At 40.4% G+C, this 19,241-nt stretch overlaps 1 protein-coding gene across 9 annotated transcripts in view; it reads right to left on the bottom strand.

Moving 5' to 3' along the window:
• Nucleotides 1-7,971: 7,971 nt before the first annotated feature.
• Nucleotides 7,972-19,241, bottom strand: part of AHI1 (Abelson helper integration site 1) — a 98,951-nt gene continuing 87,681 nt past the window's right edge. For 6 of the 9 annotated variants that reach the window (XM_069787256.1, XM_069787257.1, XM_069787259.1 and 3 more), the window contains exons 24-25: nucleotides 13,478-13,557; nucleotides 7,972-9,419 (exon numbers count right to left, since the gene is read on the bottom strand). In XM_069787256.1, the coding sequence (XP_069643357.1) occupies nucleotides 9,185-9,419; nucleotides 13,478-13,557 (315 nt within the window). In that variant the 3' untranslated portion in view covers nucleotides 7,972-9,184. Of the gene's footprint in view, nucleotides 9,420-13,475; nucleotides 13,558-19,241 lie in introns of those variants that run through there. The other 3 variants (XR_011325417.1, XR_011325416.1, XM_069787262.1) reach the window with 2 other exon arrangements.

The following is a 19,241-nucleotide window of genomic DNA, read 5'->3' as shown; positions in this document are numbered from 1 at the left end:
AAAAAACTGCCAACATTGTCAACATTTCCTGTGACAATGTAATTACTGTTTTTTTGAAAATTATTGTAAAACCACTGCTGGTATTTTTTAGTAAATACTGATAGAACATAATTTAGGCTAATGAATTAGGTCATTGAGTATTTAGAAAACAGATTCAGATTAAAGTTAATGAATCTGATTTCAGTTAAAAGTCACAAAACCAGTTGTAAATTAAACCCAGCAAAATGGAAACAATCATTTCAGTATCTGTTGACAAATAGTTTTCTTGGTTTTCAGACAGCACTAAGATTCCAGGTCACAACTTTAAATTTACGTTTACAACTTTCCAAAGCATTTTCAAATGCTTTTTATCCTAGAGCAGATACTTCAGCAGCTTAGGACAGAAGCAGCAAAAACCAGTTCTACTCACACCTCTCTAGTCAAAGAAAGCTATAACGATAGTGGCGAATAACCAGCCAACCAACCTAAACAAAAAAGCCAACCTTCAAAAGGGCCGGTGCAAAACAAAGCAGCTATATCAATATTTGCACAAATACGTCCAGAAGTGAATAAGTTCTTTGAGTTACACGATGCATGAGTGCATGAAGAAGTGAGTCACCCCGGGGAAGGACGACGGCAGGGTGTCCATCAGAGAGATAAGCGGCGTTTGATGCCCGGGCATCTGGCACGCTGCCACACATCCCATTTCTCCATTTCAGCTGGAGTTTTATAGAGGAGGCAGGAAGCCAGCAGGGGACTGAGGGCGGGTGGGAGGGAGAATGGGAGCAGCACCACAAATTGTGTGTCCTTCCAGGAGCCTTTAATCCCGTGTGACATTTGCCACTGCTCACAAATCCGCGTGTAGCAGGGCCTGTTTTCCACACTGCTGCACCGTGCAGCAAACAGACTACCAGTGCACCACTCAAGCACTTCTCCACTGGTTTTGCACAGGTTCAAATGACAAGCAAATTCTTTTTTTCGTTTTTCCTTTCTTACTAAACTCTTACTTAATGCGCAGGATTCAGCCTGGCCCTGCAAGATGTACTCAGGCCAAGAAACTCCAAGTTACAAAGAAACTCTGCAACTGAGGTTAACTACCGGTCAGCTACAGTTTCAGGCACAAATATGTGCACCTTCAAATTTGGAAGCTGTGCCAGTTCATTGTCGGGTCCTAAGAAAGCAGGTATCTAAACTTAGCTGAGTCTAGCTCTAGGAAAAGATGGCAGTGTTCCAGAAAAGGATACCAACAGTTCAAACAAATTAGGAACAGGTTTCTTCAACGATACAGAGATAAGTTTCCAATATGTATTACCACACATTCAAAAAAGGAACAAAACCAGAAAAAAAAAGATACCCCCAAAACATTCACAGATGTTACAGTGCTGCTCTTAGCGTGGGAAACTGGTGAAGTTCAAGTGACTCAGTGAAGCAACCTCAGCTTACAAAAAGATCAAACCTTGACAGTGTTTGACCAGTGTGTCAATCCCAGTGTGCTGCACCAGTCACTCTTTCCTCTCCATACAAAACTCATTCTTAGAACAAGCAACCTGAGCTAAACATTCGGTTTATCATCTTTGGTGGCAAGCCCAGTAACTACATTTAGGCTGAAAGGGATTTGAGTCTTACAGCTTTCTCCTCTGAGTTTTTCATGGCTCAGGAGAAATCTCTGTTGGTAGTGGTATGACCTGACTGTCAGCATTACTAGTCCTGTATTGCCTCCTGTTTCACTGGCACGAAAAAATACTAGTGAATGCTAAGCACTGTCAAAAACATTAGCTCTCCTGATGAAGCAAACCGAATCAAGCTGCTGCTTAGATGAGCGCACAAAGCAGTCAGGAGATTGTCCCTCAGACCCTGTCTACACGGGTCTCTGTCCTTCAACACAGAACCTGACCAACAGCCAGCTGTCCTTCAACACAGAACCTGACCAACAGCCGGAACCATGGAATAATCAGACGTCTTTTATCCCTCTGAATTCAGGCCCCTCAGGGACCTAACTGGAGGGAGCCAAGTCCGGGCCCCTTGGCCTACACTCCTGATGTCAAAAGCACGGCCTCAAGTGCGCCTTGGCAAGAGCCAGGTGCCCAGGTTTCCCAACGTGACCCGAAAACCTATGCTATTTTGTGGCCGAAGAGTATAAAGGGCAAAATGCCAGAGACGCTGAACTCAAAGAGCTGCCATCGAGGGCTTTTTCCGCTTTCAGAGGGAAAAATCTAACCCTGACTGAAAGAATGGCAAGAAAAAAGCGGCTGCAGCTACCACTTCAACCAAGCGTGCGGCAAAAAGCGTCGTCCTGGGCTCCCACCCTCCTTCCCCGTGCCGGCTGGGCGACTGGAGCGTGTCCCTGGGGAGCGGGAAGGCCGATCCCGGGCCCTGCTCAGCGCCAACCTGCAGCCCCCTCTCCGAGGAGCGTGCCCTGGGCCCCCCCGCCTGGCTCTGAGGGGCGAGCGTGCCCTGCCGCCTACTGACCTGCCCCCGGGGCCGCCCACCTGGTTCTCACCCAAACCTTTGGGACGCAGGCAACAAAGGAGGAGCTTTGGGGTCTAAACTGGGAGTCCTGATGCCGGGAGGTTTCCTTCGGTGAATAGGACCTGCAAGGCCATCGCCTTCACTGGGCAGCAAGCCGGCGGAAGGCCACGAGTTGCTCCGCACCTTCCGTCTGTCTGTCTGTCTGTCTGCGCGCGTCCGTGCTGCGTCACCGAGGAAAGCCGCCCCGACATATTTATTGCACCGTAGCATTCTGCCTCAGTTAACAGAAAAGCCGTTTTTAGGCGCCCTCCATCGTAACCCGGGCCCGACCAGCTCCGGTCACGCTGTTGGTTAAGCAGGAGGGATGGCGGGAGCCCTCGGCCACGCGGCAGAGAGCATTTACTGCCCCTTCTGCCCTTTCCCTGATGTCACTTTCTCATTATAACATTATACCGAATCACAATGGGGATTAACTGCCCCTGTATAAGCTTATTATAGGCTTATGCAGGCTGCTGGAGCTTGGCTTTAGGTTGCATTTATTTTAATGAGCCTCAGGCTGATATCACCACTACACCCATGACCGTATATCCCCATTAAGTGCTAAAATTAATGCGGAACATAAAATTAAGTTGCTTTATACAGTGTCTATACAAAAGTGTCAAAATCCTGATGACATACACTGAAAAAAAATGGCTGATGATGCAATGGCAAGATAAAAACATCGAAGTGGAACTAAGGGAACAATTACAGTCCATAATAAACAACACTGCCAAGTGAGTAACACTTGGTGATGATAACTACTCGCATTTACTCTGCACCGCTCACCTGCGGCAATGGATACACAAAGGCTTAACTTGTGCACATTAAAACATGCAGCGCAAGCAAGGAAGCAAACCAACCTACTCTACTTATCAAAACTTGGGAGGGAAGAAAGAGGATTTTTCTTCAAATTATGCACTTTTGCAGTGCTGAACAGGCTATATTTAGCTGTGGATTAATAGCAGGGTATTCAAGACTGAAGGTATCCCCAGAAAAAGATAAAATTCGGTATTTCTTCATTTTAACTGAGAGCCGAGGCAACAAATTCAGAATAAGCAGTTGAATGCATGGAGGACCTACTCTAGCCACCTTTGTAAGAACCAAGCAGTAAGAGACATTAAAAAATTCATTTCTGAGAAATTTGTACTAATTTTTTTTTCAACTCACAGACAATTTCATTGGAACTCTCTCACTATTATTAAACAAAACTGAGTGTTTTTAACATGGGCAGAGATACAAAAACATGGACTGACCAAGAAGAAAGTTAAACTGGCACTGGGTGTCTCAGATCCACTTCTTAATTTCATCACCAAAACACATGGCTAAGGCCTGCACTGACTCACAAAATGTGTGAGAAGAGGTTCCTCAGTTGAACATGTCCACAGAACATCATTAATTCTCCTTCTGACTCGCAGAAGAGTAGGACCTAAGCCAATATATTCTGCAACAATTTCCTTTCCAGCTAGTACCTCTGCCTGCACTGACTTTGCCATGGACACTCCATGATGTTGGCGAATGTGAGTCTGGGAATGATTTCTAGATTCAGAGAAATAATGCTAATATTGCGCTGTTGTCTTTTTTTTTTTTTTTTTTTTTCCCCTTTCCAGCTATACCTGCATTTTATGTGACTACAGAGTTTTCAAACAGCTATATCATAACAGTCTGTCGCAAGTGTATTGGGTGTTTCAGTTTGCCAGACCTGTCATAATAAATTAATTACAGGATGTTGCAGAAATGGCTGAGTTCCAGCAGCATCTTGCACAGTTTAATATAGCCCTATTTCCCCATTTCGATGTATTTGTGGTTAGATAAATCCTCAGAAAATTTACAGCTGCTACACACTAGTTTATTATACTCCCTGCCTGTGCAGGCGATATAAGTGCAACAAAAATTTGATGTCTGCTCAGAGCATAGATTTTACTGATACTGCTTTACCGGTGTGGAAACATTTTTCCGCTAAAAGTGGCATCTGCAGTTTCTGCTGAGTATTTGCATTAGAGCATTAGACAGGACTTGTAAACTTGCTTGCCACAGCCAAACATAGCACAAATTCATTTGGCCTGACAAAGTCCTCGCAAAAAATCAGGTGGCAGGAGTTTTAGATGAAACGCAGAGCTATCATTTTTGAATGCAAGCTAGAAAATATTTTTCCAGTCTTTAAAGTTAGCGTACACTAATGTACAAACTACAGCCATGATGTTGCTGCTGAAAGCCTAATCCTTGCTGACTTTGCTGGAGCTTTGAGTATAGGGGTCCATCTACTCCGAGCAGCTTGCAGGAATGGGACTCTATGTATACGCATCACTGCTGGAAAACAGACCCTTCAGAAGGGGAAGGCAGCAAGCAACCGGCATACAACACACTGAACAAAGGACAAAACTCTTGCCAAAACCACTGTGAGTAGAACACATCTACGCATAAGAAAATGATCATATGATATTTAATGTTCAAAACAGCAGCTTGATGCTTGGTGTGAAATTCTCATCTCTGCTCTAGCTGTTTTGCGCCAGACGAAGAGGCTGGAGAGGACTGAATCAAGGCAGAGGTGCATATTGCAACAGACAGCAACTACAAAGGTGCCCTCTGAAGACCTGTGCCATAAATTAGAGAACCAAAGCTTCATCTATCCCAACAGCACTGCAAGCCAGTGGACCTTTCCAGGCTGTAGCTCAGAGTTAGGACAGTACCAAGTTACAAGTTACTGGAGAGACACAGGAAAATATTCCTCGTGTTCAAAAAGTTCATCCAAAAAGCTCCTGTAAATGGCACAAAAACTTAAATGTATTAAAAAGTGAAGTGGTTAAATATCTTAATTTCTAAAGTCTAAGAAACATGACTGAAGCCACCAGAGCTCTGCTATAACACGCCTTCTCACTATCTTCTGTTCCTTCTTCTTAAGTTCCAATTTCTAATTGCCACATTCTTGCAAGTCTCCCCCAGACAGCAGTTTTCTTCTCAAGTTGCTTATTTCCCTCTCTCAGACCTCCTCTCGTTTCTATTCCTTACATAGAGCAGTTTTGTTCCTAACGCACATATTTTATACTCCAAGCAATAAAACTCCTTGAACTAACACAATATTTTTTTACAAGTGCAGGTGTACATCCATAAATTAATTTGTCCAAAACATTCTGAATAGTCATTGGACAGAATGCTAAGGGAAAAACCTCAGAGTACAAACCTGTACATGAATCTTTCCAGCCTCCCTCTGCTATTCAGAAGATACTTCTATCCCCTCCCAATTTCCACATCCATAAAATAGGTTGCACTGCATACATACTAATTTCATACGTGCTAGAAAAGGATCATTAAAAAGCACCACCACTCTTTGTGTTTACCAAACAAGTGTTTTTGCTTTAGTCTGTTCCCGCCTTAAATGAAGTATTTCCTATTCACCTTAGTAATTAGAGCAGAAGGATGTAGTGAATGACGTGCCTCATTATCAAGTTTGCATCCACAGTCTCTGCAGAATGGCTACCATGCCGGCTATTTTTCATAGCTGTCTGCTTTTGCTTGTAATGGGCCATTGTTAACCCTAAATGATCCTGACATTCAATTCTCCATCAGACAATCAGGTCCAGCCGGCAGATTTAGTTCACTAGTCAACAGAGACTTTCAGTTGTCATGTTCCTCTGTGTTCTCATTAGCCCTTGTTCGACTGTGATCCATCCCCTACTGCCTTCTGAATTAAGTGATGCTACAAATACACTTACTGTGTTTTATGATGTCTGTTCCTCAAATTATTTTAAGGAAAAAACTAAATGCAATCTGATGGCTATTGGGAAACACAGGAAAAATATGCCACCCATTCTTTTCTGTTTTGTTGATTTATGCATTGTTCTCGATGTCTCGGCCATATCATAAAAATGTAATGGGGACTGTATGTTGTAACCACAGGCACAAAAATTCTAAAATCACCAGAACAATGAAAGACCTACTATGCTGTTATCACCAGGCAGTTATAAATATCTAATATTTACTCTTTTTTTAAACAAGGTTTTATCTGCTTTGTTTCAGCAATGAACTTGTATCACCCTCTAAAGACTCCTCAAACTGACTTTTATAACTCTTGTATTTTAATTCATGGCTCAGGGAGCAACTTTGCAGGGCACTCATGTTTTCGGATACTTAATGTAGCTCTTCAACTAAAAAAAAAAGAAGGAAAATTTTCAGTAGGTAATCTGAATCCTTCCAGAATTCTTTTCTTCCACTGAAATTTAAGTCCTTTAAATACTTGGACAACTTTCAGCAGACATATACAATGCTCATTTTAAAGTGATTTTAAGAAATATGTAGGTTGCATTAACACAGAAACAAGAAGCATTACATAAATTTTAATTTAAAAACTTATTTTTTTAAACCATTACCGTAAACCAAACTGTTTAAAAGTTTTATCCTTTCTTCTAAGTTTAAAATCCCAACAGCAATGTCTGAACAATAAGGAATCTACTAACACTGAAGAGAAAAGCAGTTTTTCTTAAAATGAACATATCAGCCATATTTCTGAACATAAGGTAAAAACTGTCTTTGCCATTATGCCACGTTAATAATTTGTTAAGAGATTTTAGACTGAAGGTTCTAATTTTAACACTGAAGGATGTTATTTTTTTTTTTTTTTTATAAATTTCAGATCTTTTTGTTTCATTTTGTGTTAAATGAATGCAGAAAACTCTAGTACCACAGTGACATGGTATAAGGAATAGAAGTCACTAAACAACCATGTGGTAGGGAGGAAAAAAATTATAAAAACAAAACAAAAGCTACTGCAATTACAAGAAAACATTATGAAAAGTTTATTTTCAACTCCCTGCATTTTCATGTTTGGCTCTTATCTGATTCCTTCTGTTTAATTGTTATTTGGAACTGTTCCTTGGAAGACACTACTGCTGCCTCTCCTCTCAATTTGGAAAGTGTGGCAAAGCAGCTCTATTCAGCTTCAGAGCAGTGAACATAATTGGAGCCCTAGTTCGCAAGCATGAAAGGAGGTGCTGTGCCTTTGATTAGAACTACCATCTCTCTCTGGTGTTTATCTGAAGTGTTATTTCTGCCTTCAGTGTCCACAATGCCAAATTAACATTTTACAATGCTTTCCAATGAGCTCCCAGATCTTGGCTACCGCTCAGCTCTCCCTGACGTGGATGGAGCCTCATGCCATGCTCTGCCCTTACTTTAAATGCGATCCAGGACAGTTTAAGAAACATAAGTTGACATTTTTCTCTTTTATAAAATCTTTAAATCCCACATGTCACACAGAACAATGAATTGGAATATATCACAAAAGCAGACAGATAAGAGGCTAGGAACCTTCCTAGAATTGGGCAGTCCCAGGATTAAGGTAATTTTACACCACCTCCGACTGGGGAAAGAGACATAAGCCTCCAGTACACATATGCAAGCCCCATTTAGGGCAGGACTCCACACACATGCTCTAGGCAAAGAAAAACTAGGACTGTTAGCAAAGAACAATTACCAGTGGGGCAAAAAAGAGTATCTGCTGCAGTGCTTTACTCAAAAGAAACAAGTTTACAGATTCTTCTGGCTTTAAAACATGGGCAGGGAAGATATTACAATATATAGCAACTGGTCCTCTGCATCTGGGTGCATTTCACACATCAGTGCCCAACACTGTTATTCTCACTTCTTTTTTTAATGGAATCAAGTGCCCTGTCTACTAAATAAGGGCTTTCTAATTTTATGTTATTTATTGCTTCAGAGGGGGAGGAGGAAGAATTTCCTAGCAGAGTAAAAATAAACTGGACATCATCAGCCAGAAAAAACACTAACCGATAGAAAGTGTTTTGTTTAATATAAAACATAAATTATTTAGCACTGTAGATAATTAGTGAAGTAATTAGTAAAAGTTCACAACATAATACTCAAGTAAAAAAATAGATTAATGACACTTACAAGTGAATAAGGACTACAAGTAAAACAAACAGCACAGTTGGATATGAAATATTTCATTCAGACGAAAGAAAGTATATTTGGCAAGACTGCTGCCAAAGCAGCCAGGAGCTCTGACAAAACTGCAATGCATCTTTATTATGTGCAAAAAACCTCATTTGAAAAATATAACTGCCTGGAATTTGCAACACTTATTTACATTGGTAAGCATGAGTAGTCCCACAGTGTAGTTGCATAGGTAGTTACTCAACAATTTGCTTCAGAGCTGCAAAATGCAGTCCAAGTGAATATCTGATGTCAGGAAAATATTTTTAAAAAGCTTATGTTTTCAGGTACACTGCAACGCCAGCGTTCCTTTGTAATTTTACCATTCTGAACACTCCTCTATTTTACTTACAACACATTTTAAAATGCTAATTTAATAACTTATGTAGTAGTTAGGCTTGTTTTGCTCTACATCACACTTTTTCACTTGATTCTCTGCTCCCAACGGATTGATCTACAGAAATGCCTAAGCTAAGGTGTAATCAGATATTAAATTGGTTAACATTGTATTTGACAGTTTCAAATTTTACCAGTCCAGTGAGGAGCTGAACATGCAACTTCTGTTGATTTCAAGGAACCCAAGGCAAAAGTCTTCCAAACTAGGTTTACACCATTGGTTAAGTCACAACTGGTGCCATTTTGCATATTTTAATATTTTAATTTTTTTTGTTTATTGTTAATCCTTGAAGTGAGATCACAGTTGCAGCCTTCAATGTGTATACTGAATATCACACCAGTATTTGGAATTAAGTTATGACTGTATGTCATAGCGTTCAGGCTCAAAGGCAGTATTTGTCTTTCCGTTTGTGCTTAAATTTGAGCCTCTCACTGCCTTTTTCTTCTTCTTCAGTTTCACCCCATGGGCTGTAGGTTCATTTTCAACACCGTTAGCTGTAACTGATGATACGGGAGTATCGAGACTCATTAAGTTGTGCTGATTTTCCCTCTCGTTCCTCTGTATCCTTTTCTTCTTTTTCTTTGCACCTCTAGAGGAAGGTGGATATAAAAAGAGTAAAAGAAACACAAAGTTAGTCCAAATTTAGAGCTTTTTCCACTCACAGCTGATGTGTTAGAGGAATTGTCTGCCTCTCCCCCTTGAGTACAATGCTGAAACAACTACAAAAACTACCGTTCTGCAGCAGAACAAAGACTGAAAAACCAGGAAGACAAAATATGAGACCACTCCACTAGTCTACTTTTTAACATAACATAGCATTGCTTTGAAAAGAACTTCTCATGATTGTAAAAATCAGCTAGTCTTGATCAATAGTCAACAGATATAATTAAAAAGTACAAATTACCAGTCTCCTCCTCTCATAAAAGAGCCACTGCATTTTTTTTTTCTTTCCTAACCTCAAACACTAAAATACTTGCAATTAAAGAAAGCTTCCTGGTTTATTTATTCAACAAGAATAAGACAGGCAGGCAAAGTGCATGGATTAGTTTTTCCATTTTAATTTACCTGAACTATGACAGATTTACAGAATCAGAAATCACTTTAATGTCTATTTATGCTTATCAGACTTCATACAATGCCAAAAGCATCAGTCAAGCTCCTGTATCTTTCCCAGTCAGTGCCTTTAACAAGGGAATTAGACTGGTCTTGCAGATGATGCCAGGGGTTATGCAGATGTTACACCACTTCTACCCTGAATTCCCACTCTTGGCAGAAGTCGTAACTTTATTTAACTGTAAATACGTAATAACACTTTGACTGTAACCTTTCAAGAGCAGGTACTGTCTTTGTTCAAAATTTGTATTGTGCCTAGCACAAGGTCTTTGTTTGTGAAGAGAACTGTTATGTTGAATGCTGCTGAAACACATAAGCGAGTGGATGAATGAAGACTAAAGAATGTAATGAGATATGTGCAGTTTCCCCAAAAAGGGTGCTGCAAAAGCATTACTGTTGGTGATATTGTCCTAATGTAATCGTATTTTATAGATGAAAATGTTTACATCAGCCTTGATAATGGACTGATGACTGCCTAAAATTTGAATTTTTTTTTAAGCTAAATTGTGTATTCATGACTACATGAATTGCTGCAGCTCTAATACTGGAACAGCCTGAAGGAAAACATTCTGGAGTTCAAGACTCTCTGTGTTAGGATTCCTGGAATAATTTGAGAAGTACTGCTGCATGAGAAAACCAGGGTACAAAATCATAATTAATCAGTAATAAGTACCAATCTACCAAACTGAGTGTTCAGCTGGGTCTGATGTGTAATCACTTGTAAATTTATGCAGAGAGCACTATCTAGTGTAGCTCAACAAAACTGTACAATGGGAATATATCTTAGGAGATAATGTCTGTACTGACAAATAGTAGCTAATCATTAATATTTGAAGGATGAGGCTACTATGCAGAATTTCAGTGTAAAGCTACTCAAATTTTGAGAAGTAGTTTTCATCTTTTTATAATTTGAACATCAGATGTGATGACGTATCAAAACCTTGAGATACTTTGATAAAAACGTTAGCATGCTTAGCATCTATTATGTGGACATTTCTCTATTTCTTCTAGAGTCTGCAGAAGATAGGTTAACTGCTTTGCTAAAATAAAAATCTACTACCACCTTGGATAAAATTTGTTTTCCTATTGCAAAACCGTAATTTCCATCCAGACAGACATGTCATAAGGGCTTGCCATTCACTTTCCTTTACAGCAGGTATTGTGGCCATAATGAATACTGTTCTAGTAGGCAAAACAGCAAACATTCATTTGGAGCCTCAAAGAAAGGTATATTAAGTCGTGCAGGTGCTAACAGTTTCACTTCTCCATACTGAAAGTGCGTACTTGGCAATCACATGTCACTTGATTCTTATGAAGTTTATTTACTGCATAATTCCTACTATATACTAGAATGTGTCATGGATATTAAGTGTATTTTCACAGAAAAAGGAAGATAACAGAATGTTTTAGGGGGAGCAACTATTTAAGTACAGATTGAACTGGACCTCAAGTCATGTTGATATTGCTTTTAGATGCTAAAATAGAAAACTTTTCCAGTTAAGATCACAACACTTGCATGCGCATCTGTTTTTAAGGTTATTTCAAGACACATCAACTGCAGTGAACAAGAAAACTACAGTTCTGTCACAAGCCCTTTCAGGTACAAAGAAGTGAGAGTTTTCATGAAAAATATGCAGCCATGTTTCTGAAATGTTTTATTATCTAATCTGTACTATATAGATAGCCTATGAACAGAAATATGGCACAGTCTTTCAAACTACTGGCATCAGAAATACCAGATCCTTCTCTCTTCTAGCTCTCAAAAGGCAAAAACTTGTAATCTCTTCTGAAAAGAACTTGGTATGTGCCGTCACTGCTATGATTACAAAGACAAGTGAATCACATTTCGTTATGTTCTAATTCATGGAAGAGCTTGCAAAGTACATACTTGCAGTACATATCTGACATTACTCAGATTTGCATTCTGATCTTAAAACATGCAGTGACAACTGCCCTCTCCATGTCAGAAAAAACACAAGCACTGGGGACAAATGCAGCAAAAACGTAATAAAGCCTAGAACATCCTGTACATAGAAGGAAAATGCAGCGCTGTGTAGTACTGACATGTCTATCTTCTTCCCTTTCAAATTAGCTCTCCCCCAACAAGGTATAGTGTCAAACGCTACCTCATGACATCTTTCACTAGTGATCAGGTATAAATGGCTCAGTACTCTGAAAGCTTGTGAATGATGCTCTGCAACACTACTCTTTTGCCCAGATGGGACAGCAATGACATGAAGCATGACTTCAGACTGGCATCCACATGATGCTCCTGCTCCCTATAGTTCCAGAGGAGGGAGTACATTCCAGGGACCCGGGCACGTAGGTGTCTTCTCTCACCTTTTTGAAATGTAGCTGAAGTGGGTTTGGGGCACTGTTTCTTCAGCATGACACTTCAGTGTGACCTCTTCTCAGGACAGCTTTAGTTTCCATTAAAATGGTTATTTCACATTTGACATGACTCAAAATTCTTGAATTTGATTTATTGATTTGTGATTCCGCATTTTAAATCTGTGGTCCCACATTCTTCAGTGGATGCCCTAGAAAGGTCACTCAAAATAATTGTTTCCTGAAGTTCTATGAATGGAGTTGAGTCATACAAAATTTTTGATACTGGCTTCTAACAGACTGTATCAACCGTCACAAGTAACTGTGCTTTAAAAGTATCTCCTTCTTTAATGTACGTCCTATCAGAATAGTTATGCCCAAAATTCAACGCTCAATTCTGTCAATGTGTAGTTATACAGACCATTCCTCATCATACATAAGGGTTAAACTTTCCACTCACAATTTATTTTCAAATCTAGATACAGCTGGAGATAGAAAATTAAGATTTAAAGATAAGTTAAATTTAGATATGTATCTGCATCTACACTGTATGTGCACAGATTATTTATATGGGGAAGGGACCAGTCTGGAAAATGATCAGTGAAATAACTGCTTAGATGACAGATACCTGTAATGGCAAACACAGGAAGTATTTTCAGATGTATTTTTTGAAGTATAAATGGTTGCAATAACTAAAGATATTGTGGAAGCTCTTGTTCAAAATATTGAGATCATATCTGCTTACAGCTTTCACGCAACGAATACACACAATTTTTAAAAAATGCAAGTGTCACAATTAAAGATGCCAGCTTGCACCTTCTTGGTATGTGACAACCTTCTGCAATTTATATTAATTAATTTTTAGAGGGTACAAAAACAGTTTGCAGTTTGTAGCAACAAAGCCTAATACATAGCTAAAGGATGCCACAGGGCAATCCCATACTCCTGAGCTTTGACTCTGATGTACATTACAGTCCTTGCTCTTTTGGGGGGGGAGAAGGTGTGTGTATGCATATGTGTGTGTATACATATATGCAAACTGTTATTTCCTTCACATTTCAGGTGGGAAGCACTTTCTGAATGATTATCGTAAAGCTAACTTGTTTTGCTTGCTAGAACAAAATAGCCCTTCCAACATTTCTCACAGTTTTCTAACAGCAGTTGTAGAAATAGCACTGCAAATTGTTTTAAGTATTTCTTGCTTACTGTGTTGCAGGTGAGTCTCTATCTGTGTCATGCTCCGAGCTAAATTTTAGGTCCCCTGACTTACTCGTGACTGGTGACATCTGTAAAAGAAAAAAAAAAAGAAAAAAGCAGGAAGGTAAAAAGAAGACAGACAATGGGGCCAACACACGTACATAGAAAACCCACCAGCTTCCTGAATAAGGAGAGAATATACCTCGTTTGAAAAAGAATGTCTATCAGCCATAAAATGTTAACTCCTATGTGGTTACAAACAAGGAAACAGTACCCTGCGTTAAAAAAAAAACCATCATCATCAAACTACTTGCAAATAAAAGAAAGTTTTCGGGTATGTGTAGAAACAAGAGGTTATGAATCTGCTTGAAGTAAGCTTAAAATACACATGGTCTGTAAAGAATTAAGTTATTTCTGCTACTGCATGAGTAAAGAGAGAATGCTAAAAAGTCATCTTATTGCATAGTTTTACCATGAGAATCCTGCCTCTGTTTCAACCCTGCAAGTTTCAGTCAAAAGCAGTTCAAATCACTCCAGGTTCCTTTATATTTCAGGGATAAAACATACCAACCAACCAAACCTGGAAGAGTTTAAGTAAATTCTCTAATTTCCAATCTAATTAGTGCGTCTCTATGCAACTCACTCCCTGTATAAACAAACCTCTTCTAATTCTAACAAGTCTCATAGTTACTGCAAGAATTCCCGTAAGGAAATGTGAGTGCACTTCCTGAGTTTACTGTCTTCAGGGACAGCTTATTTTCTCTACCTTCTTCCAGGCTGTTCACAAGTACCTGGTAACTACCCATGTAGTTTCATTTTCAAGGAGGGCAGACGCCAACGCAACTGATAGGCCTTACGTCTCACTCAAAAATTTGCTCTTCTGGAACTAGGCATAGACTACACATCCAGCCAGGAACTTCAGTCCTCCAGAGCACCACAAGCAAGGAGAAAAGCTGTGGAAAGCAGTGCAGCACACTGTAGGTTCAGACCTAGTATCACAATCCTGTCAGTGAAAAACTGTTGTGGACCTCTACTTCAGGTTGACAGGACAGGACTCTGTAAGAGTCCGCTTGGTACTGCATGCATGGAAAATAACCCAGAAGTTATATCCAGGCAGGCATTGTAAGAATGGGGACCGGTTCCTATGCAGATCTTGGAAAGCTGGAGGAAAAGTCTCTTTCAGGATACTGGAGCCCTAGGCCAGAGAAGGGAGGGAGAGATTAGATCTGGTACTTCCCCCAAAATAAGATTTTTTTCTGGAAGTAAAGGAGAAGAATGGGCTTGAAACTAACTCAACCCTCAAAACTTGGCCCACGTTTCTGATTTTTTTAAGACTGCTGAATTTCAGATTCATAGCCAGCCTAAAGCAAAACCTACTACATTGTTTCTGAATTTCTCATATATCCCTGGTGTTAAAAAGATCAGCCCATGCAGTTCTGCCAAGAACAGAGGTACTCATCTGCTTGTGAATAAGATGTTTAATGTTCTGCTATCAGCCTGAATTGCTCCAGGAAACAGCCAGTTACTGACATTACTGTCACTTAAAACCCCAGTTAAAAATGAGCAGTATTAGGAAGGGAGTATCATTCAACAGCTCTGGAGTGCCTAACAACAATACAGCATCTAGAAAAGTAACCACAAAGTCAACACAAGCTTTCTGGAAGCAACAGAGAAGAAAAAAGTTACAGTTCTTGACCCTCTAGTCTGCCAATTGTTCATTTCATTTTGCGTGACCTCACAGGCAAGGTGTACCATGGTTCTTCCGTATTTAACTTAAACAGAGAGAAAATAGAGGGTTGCTTCATGGCAGTTCTTTTTATCACTTAAGCATTAGTTTTGGTATTTTAAAATGGAACAAAAATGCTTTCTTTTCAGGCACTAAGCTTGTCCATCACAGATTTCAAAGCCCTAATGAATAAAACTTAACATTCCCCTGTAAAGTACTATTGTCCAATTTTAATTTGGGATGAAGTGAGGCACAGATGAAAATTGTCTTGGCACACAGAAATGAAGACCATATTGGAACCAGAACCCGTATCTCCCAAACCTCAGTTTCAGGCCTTGAACAGTTTAATTACTTTCTTAAACTCTAAATGCAATTAATTAAAAAAACCATATAGTCAATGTTAGTAGTTGAATGAAATTTGAACTTTTTTACCTTGGTCCTGCTCCCTAGTTTTATTTTATTAGTTTAATATTATTTTCCTGCTGACTTAGAAGAAACAGGATCAAGCTCCCATTGACTTACTGAATTCATATAAGCACACTGCCCACAACAACCATGTTCAAAACATTAGTCATTAGAATTAGTCTGCTGAAATAACACAGATTGCTAGATTAGTTTAGACAAAAATCAGCCTATTAGAATATAATAATGTAGCATTGGCAGGGAGAGGAAGACAAATCTTCTACTTCACACGCAAAAATCCTTGTTAATACAGTAATAAACCTGAGACTAAGTAAACACAAAAGAAGGAGATACAATGCCACTGATATGAAAATACAAGGGAGTGCTGTAGAAGGAATGACTCTAAGTAATTAATACTTCCTTCAGCATTCATAACCTCACGGTTCCTTGCCATACACAATCATGACTTCATTTCACTTGCAATCAAAACAAAATCTTTTTCTGAAAATCCTATGCGAATGATGTTGAACTAGGTTTTTTTATCCTCCTTTTTGAGTAAATACAACAGAATCTCAACATTGTACTAATACTATAATCAAATACGGACCTTTCCAAAGCACAGTTTGGTAGAATTCCTTTAAGTGCCACTACAGAACTGACATCTCTTATAAAAAAATAGACTAAGTTTTTTAATACTTACAGACACCTAAACCCAGAAAACTATCCTTGTTTTACAGTTAGAAGATTAAAGTATCCACTAAATTAAGCTGCCTAACCAAAGGTTCTTACGATCTGTTCTAAAAAACTACTCATCACATAGGCTTTCATTTATTCCACCACAGCATTTCAGTATAGGTACCAAGGAAAGAAAAGCACACAATTAGAGACTATCTTGGAATAGTTGTGTTCACCTGACACGGCAACTAATGAGAATTCCCAGGGGCTGTAGGCAGACTCCCAATTCTTCAGAGTACAGTTCAAGTATGATACCTTTCTTACCTACAAATTTTCAAGTATGTAATGAGGCAGGAACTAGATACTAGATCTTTTTGAAGCAGATCTCACTGCCACCACCTTCTTTTCCCTATCCCATATACCTTTGTGTCCCTCAGCTCACTCGTTGAACTACTTTTCCCATCCCAGTGATGTGAGTAAGCAGTTGCAGTACTGAAGGAACAAGTGGGGTCAGCAGCAGATGCAAGAAGGCAGTGCAGGAGCTGGTGCAACAAGTGGATGATGCAGCAGGAGGAGCACAGCGAATGAGTGAGCAGAGGCTGGGAAAACAGGCAGGAGGTATGTGGCTAAGGAGGTAGTGGTAACACTTTGAGACTGAGAATACATCAAGGACATGCTAATGTAAGGAGCAAGCTACAGAATTCTGGAGTATGGAGGGGCTGAAGAGTCTGTTGATCTCTTCTTTCCCCATTTCTAAACCTCTCGACCTCTTGTTATGCATGGGCAGATCTCACAGGAAGCTCCAAACAGCTTTGCACTATTGTCACTGTTCTGTACCAAGATTCAGCAAACCTAGCATTTTAAGAGATACAGTGGTAGTTATTAAATTGATCTGGATTGCAGTGCTTAAATATTATTACAGAATTATTAGGGCTCTGTCTGCTGTAAAGAAAAAAACTGTGTCAGATAATTATTATGAGTATCTCGAACTTTTCTGTTCACAAAAACAAATACTGAACAGAGTACAAAATATAAGATCCTTTGTATAGTGCCACTAACGGCGTTAAATTTTGTTGCCATATTCTAATTCTCCACTCTTTGAAAGATATAGCCCATCAGAAGGAGAGAACATCAGTTCATATCAACTGTAGAAGCTTAGATTTTCTGGAGTTTCTTTTGCTTTGTTTACTATCGTGAAAATAAAAATTGTAATAAAATATGTACTTTCCTTTTCTAGAAGACTTGCTTGTTTTACAGCTCATTTGGCCTCTATTTTTTGATATTTAATATTGTCTCAGTGTTGCCACAGAAGAGGCAACCAAGGCAAAACAAAGGCGAAATACACAAAAGCATTTCAGTTCCTGACCCCTGCTGTAGAATTCACAGCAGTAAGCCAAGCACTAAACCATCCCTGTGCAACTTGTAGAAACAATCATATGTATCAGAACGCACTTCATAGCAAAACCCAAAGCAGAGGTCATCTAAAGGAAATATAAGGGACAAAGTCTCATCCCAAGTCTACATCTATGGTTCTCTGCAGACTAAGTAGATGGAGAGAACAGAGTGGTGCAGGCAATCTATTTAGGTGATTCAAGCCATGAAAGTAAGTGTGCTTGCTCTATAGCCTACTCTGCACAGGGGAACTCTCCCTCTCCCACAGAAGCTGTTTCTACAGAACTTGATCTAATTAAAGATTTGTTGGGATCACAGAAGGCAAGAACGAACATGTCTCTATGTTTTTTCAGACGAGTCTTGTGGACATTAAACTCAGTATTAAGTCTGTGTTTTGTTTTCTATTACACAGTCCACGGTTAAAGGATTTATAGCAATGTACTTAACTCCCCAGAACAAGTTGATGCCTCCTGTCAAAACTGTTCTAACACATCAAGTTTGGGAGAAATGCTGTGATACTACGCCACACTCGTCATTTTCTTTCCTGCTATTCTGTACCCCTCCACACATGTGGTGGGTTGACCCTGGCTGGGTGCCAGGTGCCCACCAAAGCTGCTCTATCACTCCCCTCCTCAACTGGACAGGGGAGAGAAAATATAATGAAAGACTCCTGGGTCAAGATAAGGACAAGGAGAGATCACTCACCAATTACTGTCACAGGCAAAACAGACTCGACTTGGGGAAAATTAATTTATTACCAATCAAACCAGGGTAATGAGAAATAAAATCAAATCTTAAAACACCTTCCCCCCACCCCTCCCTCCTTCCTGGGCTTAACTTTACTCCTGGATTCTCTCCCTCCTTCCCCTGCCAGTGGCACAGGGGGACAGGGAATGGAGGTTGCAGTCAGTTCATCACACGTTGGCTCTGCCGCTCCTTCCTCCTCAGGGGGAGGACTCCTCACACTCTTTCCCTGCTCCAGCGTGGGGTCCCTCCCATGGGAGACGGTTCTCCACGAACTTCTCCAACATGAGACCTTCCCACGGGCTGCAGTTCTTCACAAACTGCTCCAGCACGGGTCCCTTCCAGGGGCTGCAGTCCTTCAGGCACAGACTGCTCCAGCGTGGGTCCCCTGTGGGGTCACAAGTCCTGCCAGAAAACCTGCTCTAGTGTGGGCTCCTCTCTCCACAGATCTGCAGGTCCTGCCAGGAGCCTGCTCCAGCAGCGCAGGCTTCCCACAGGGTCACAGCCTCCTTTGGGCATCCTCCTGCTCTGGCGTGGGGTCCTCCCCAGGCTGCAGGTGGAGATCTGCTCCACCATTAACTTCCTTGGGCTGCAGGGGGACAGCCTGCCTCACCATGGTCTTCCCCATGGGCTGTGGTGGAAATCTCTGCTCCGGTGCCTGGAGCACCTCCTCCCCCTCCTTCTGCACTGACCTGGGTGTCTGCAGGGCTGTATCTCTCACATATTCTCACTCCTCTCTTTGGCTGCAGTGATGTTGCACAGGTTCTTTTTCCCCTTCTTAAATACATTATCCCAGAGGTGCTACCACCGTCGCCGACGGGCTCGGCCTTGGCC

This window comes from Haliaeetus albicilla, chromosome 7 (genome assembly GCF_947461875.1).
Source record: "Haliaeetus albicilla chromosome 7, bHalAlb1.1, whole genome shotgun sequence".
In the NCBI taxonomy this organism is placed as follows: domain Eukaryota; kingdom Metazoa; phylum Chordata; class Aves; order Accipitriformes; family Accipitridae; genus Haliaeetus; species Haliaeetus albicilla.
This window is presented reverse-complemented; position numbering and strand designations above follow the sequence as displayed.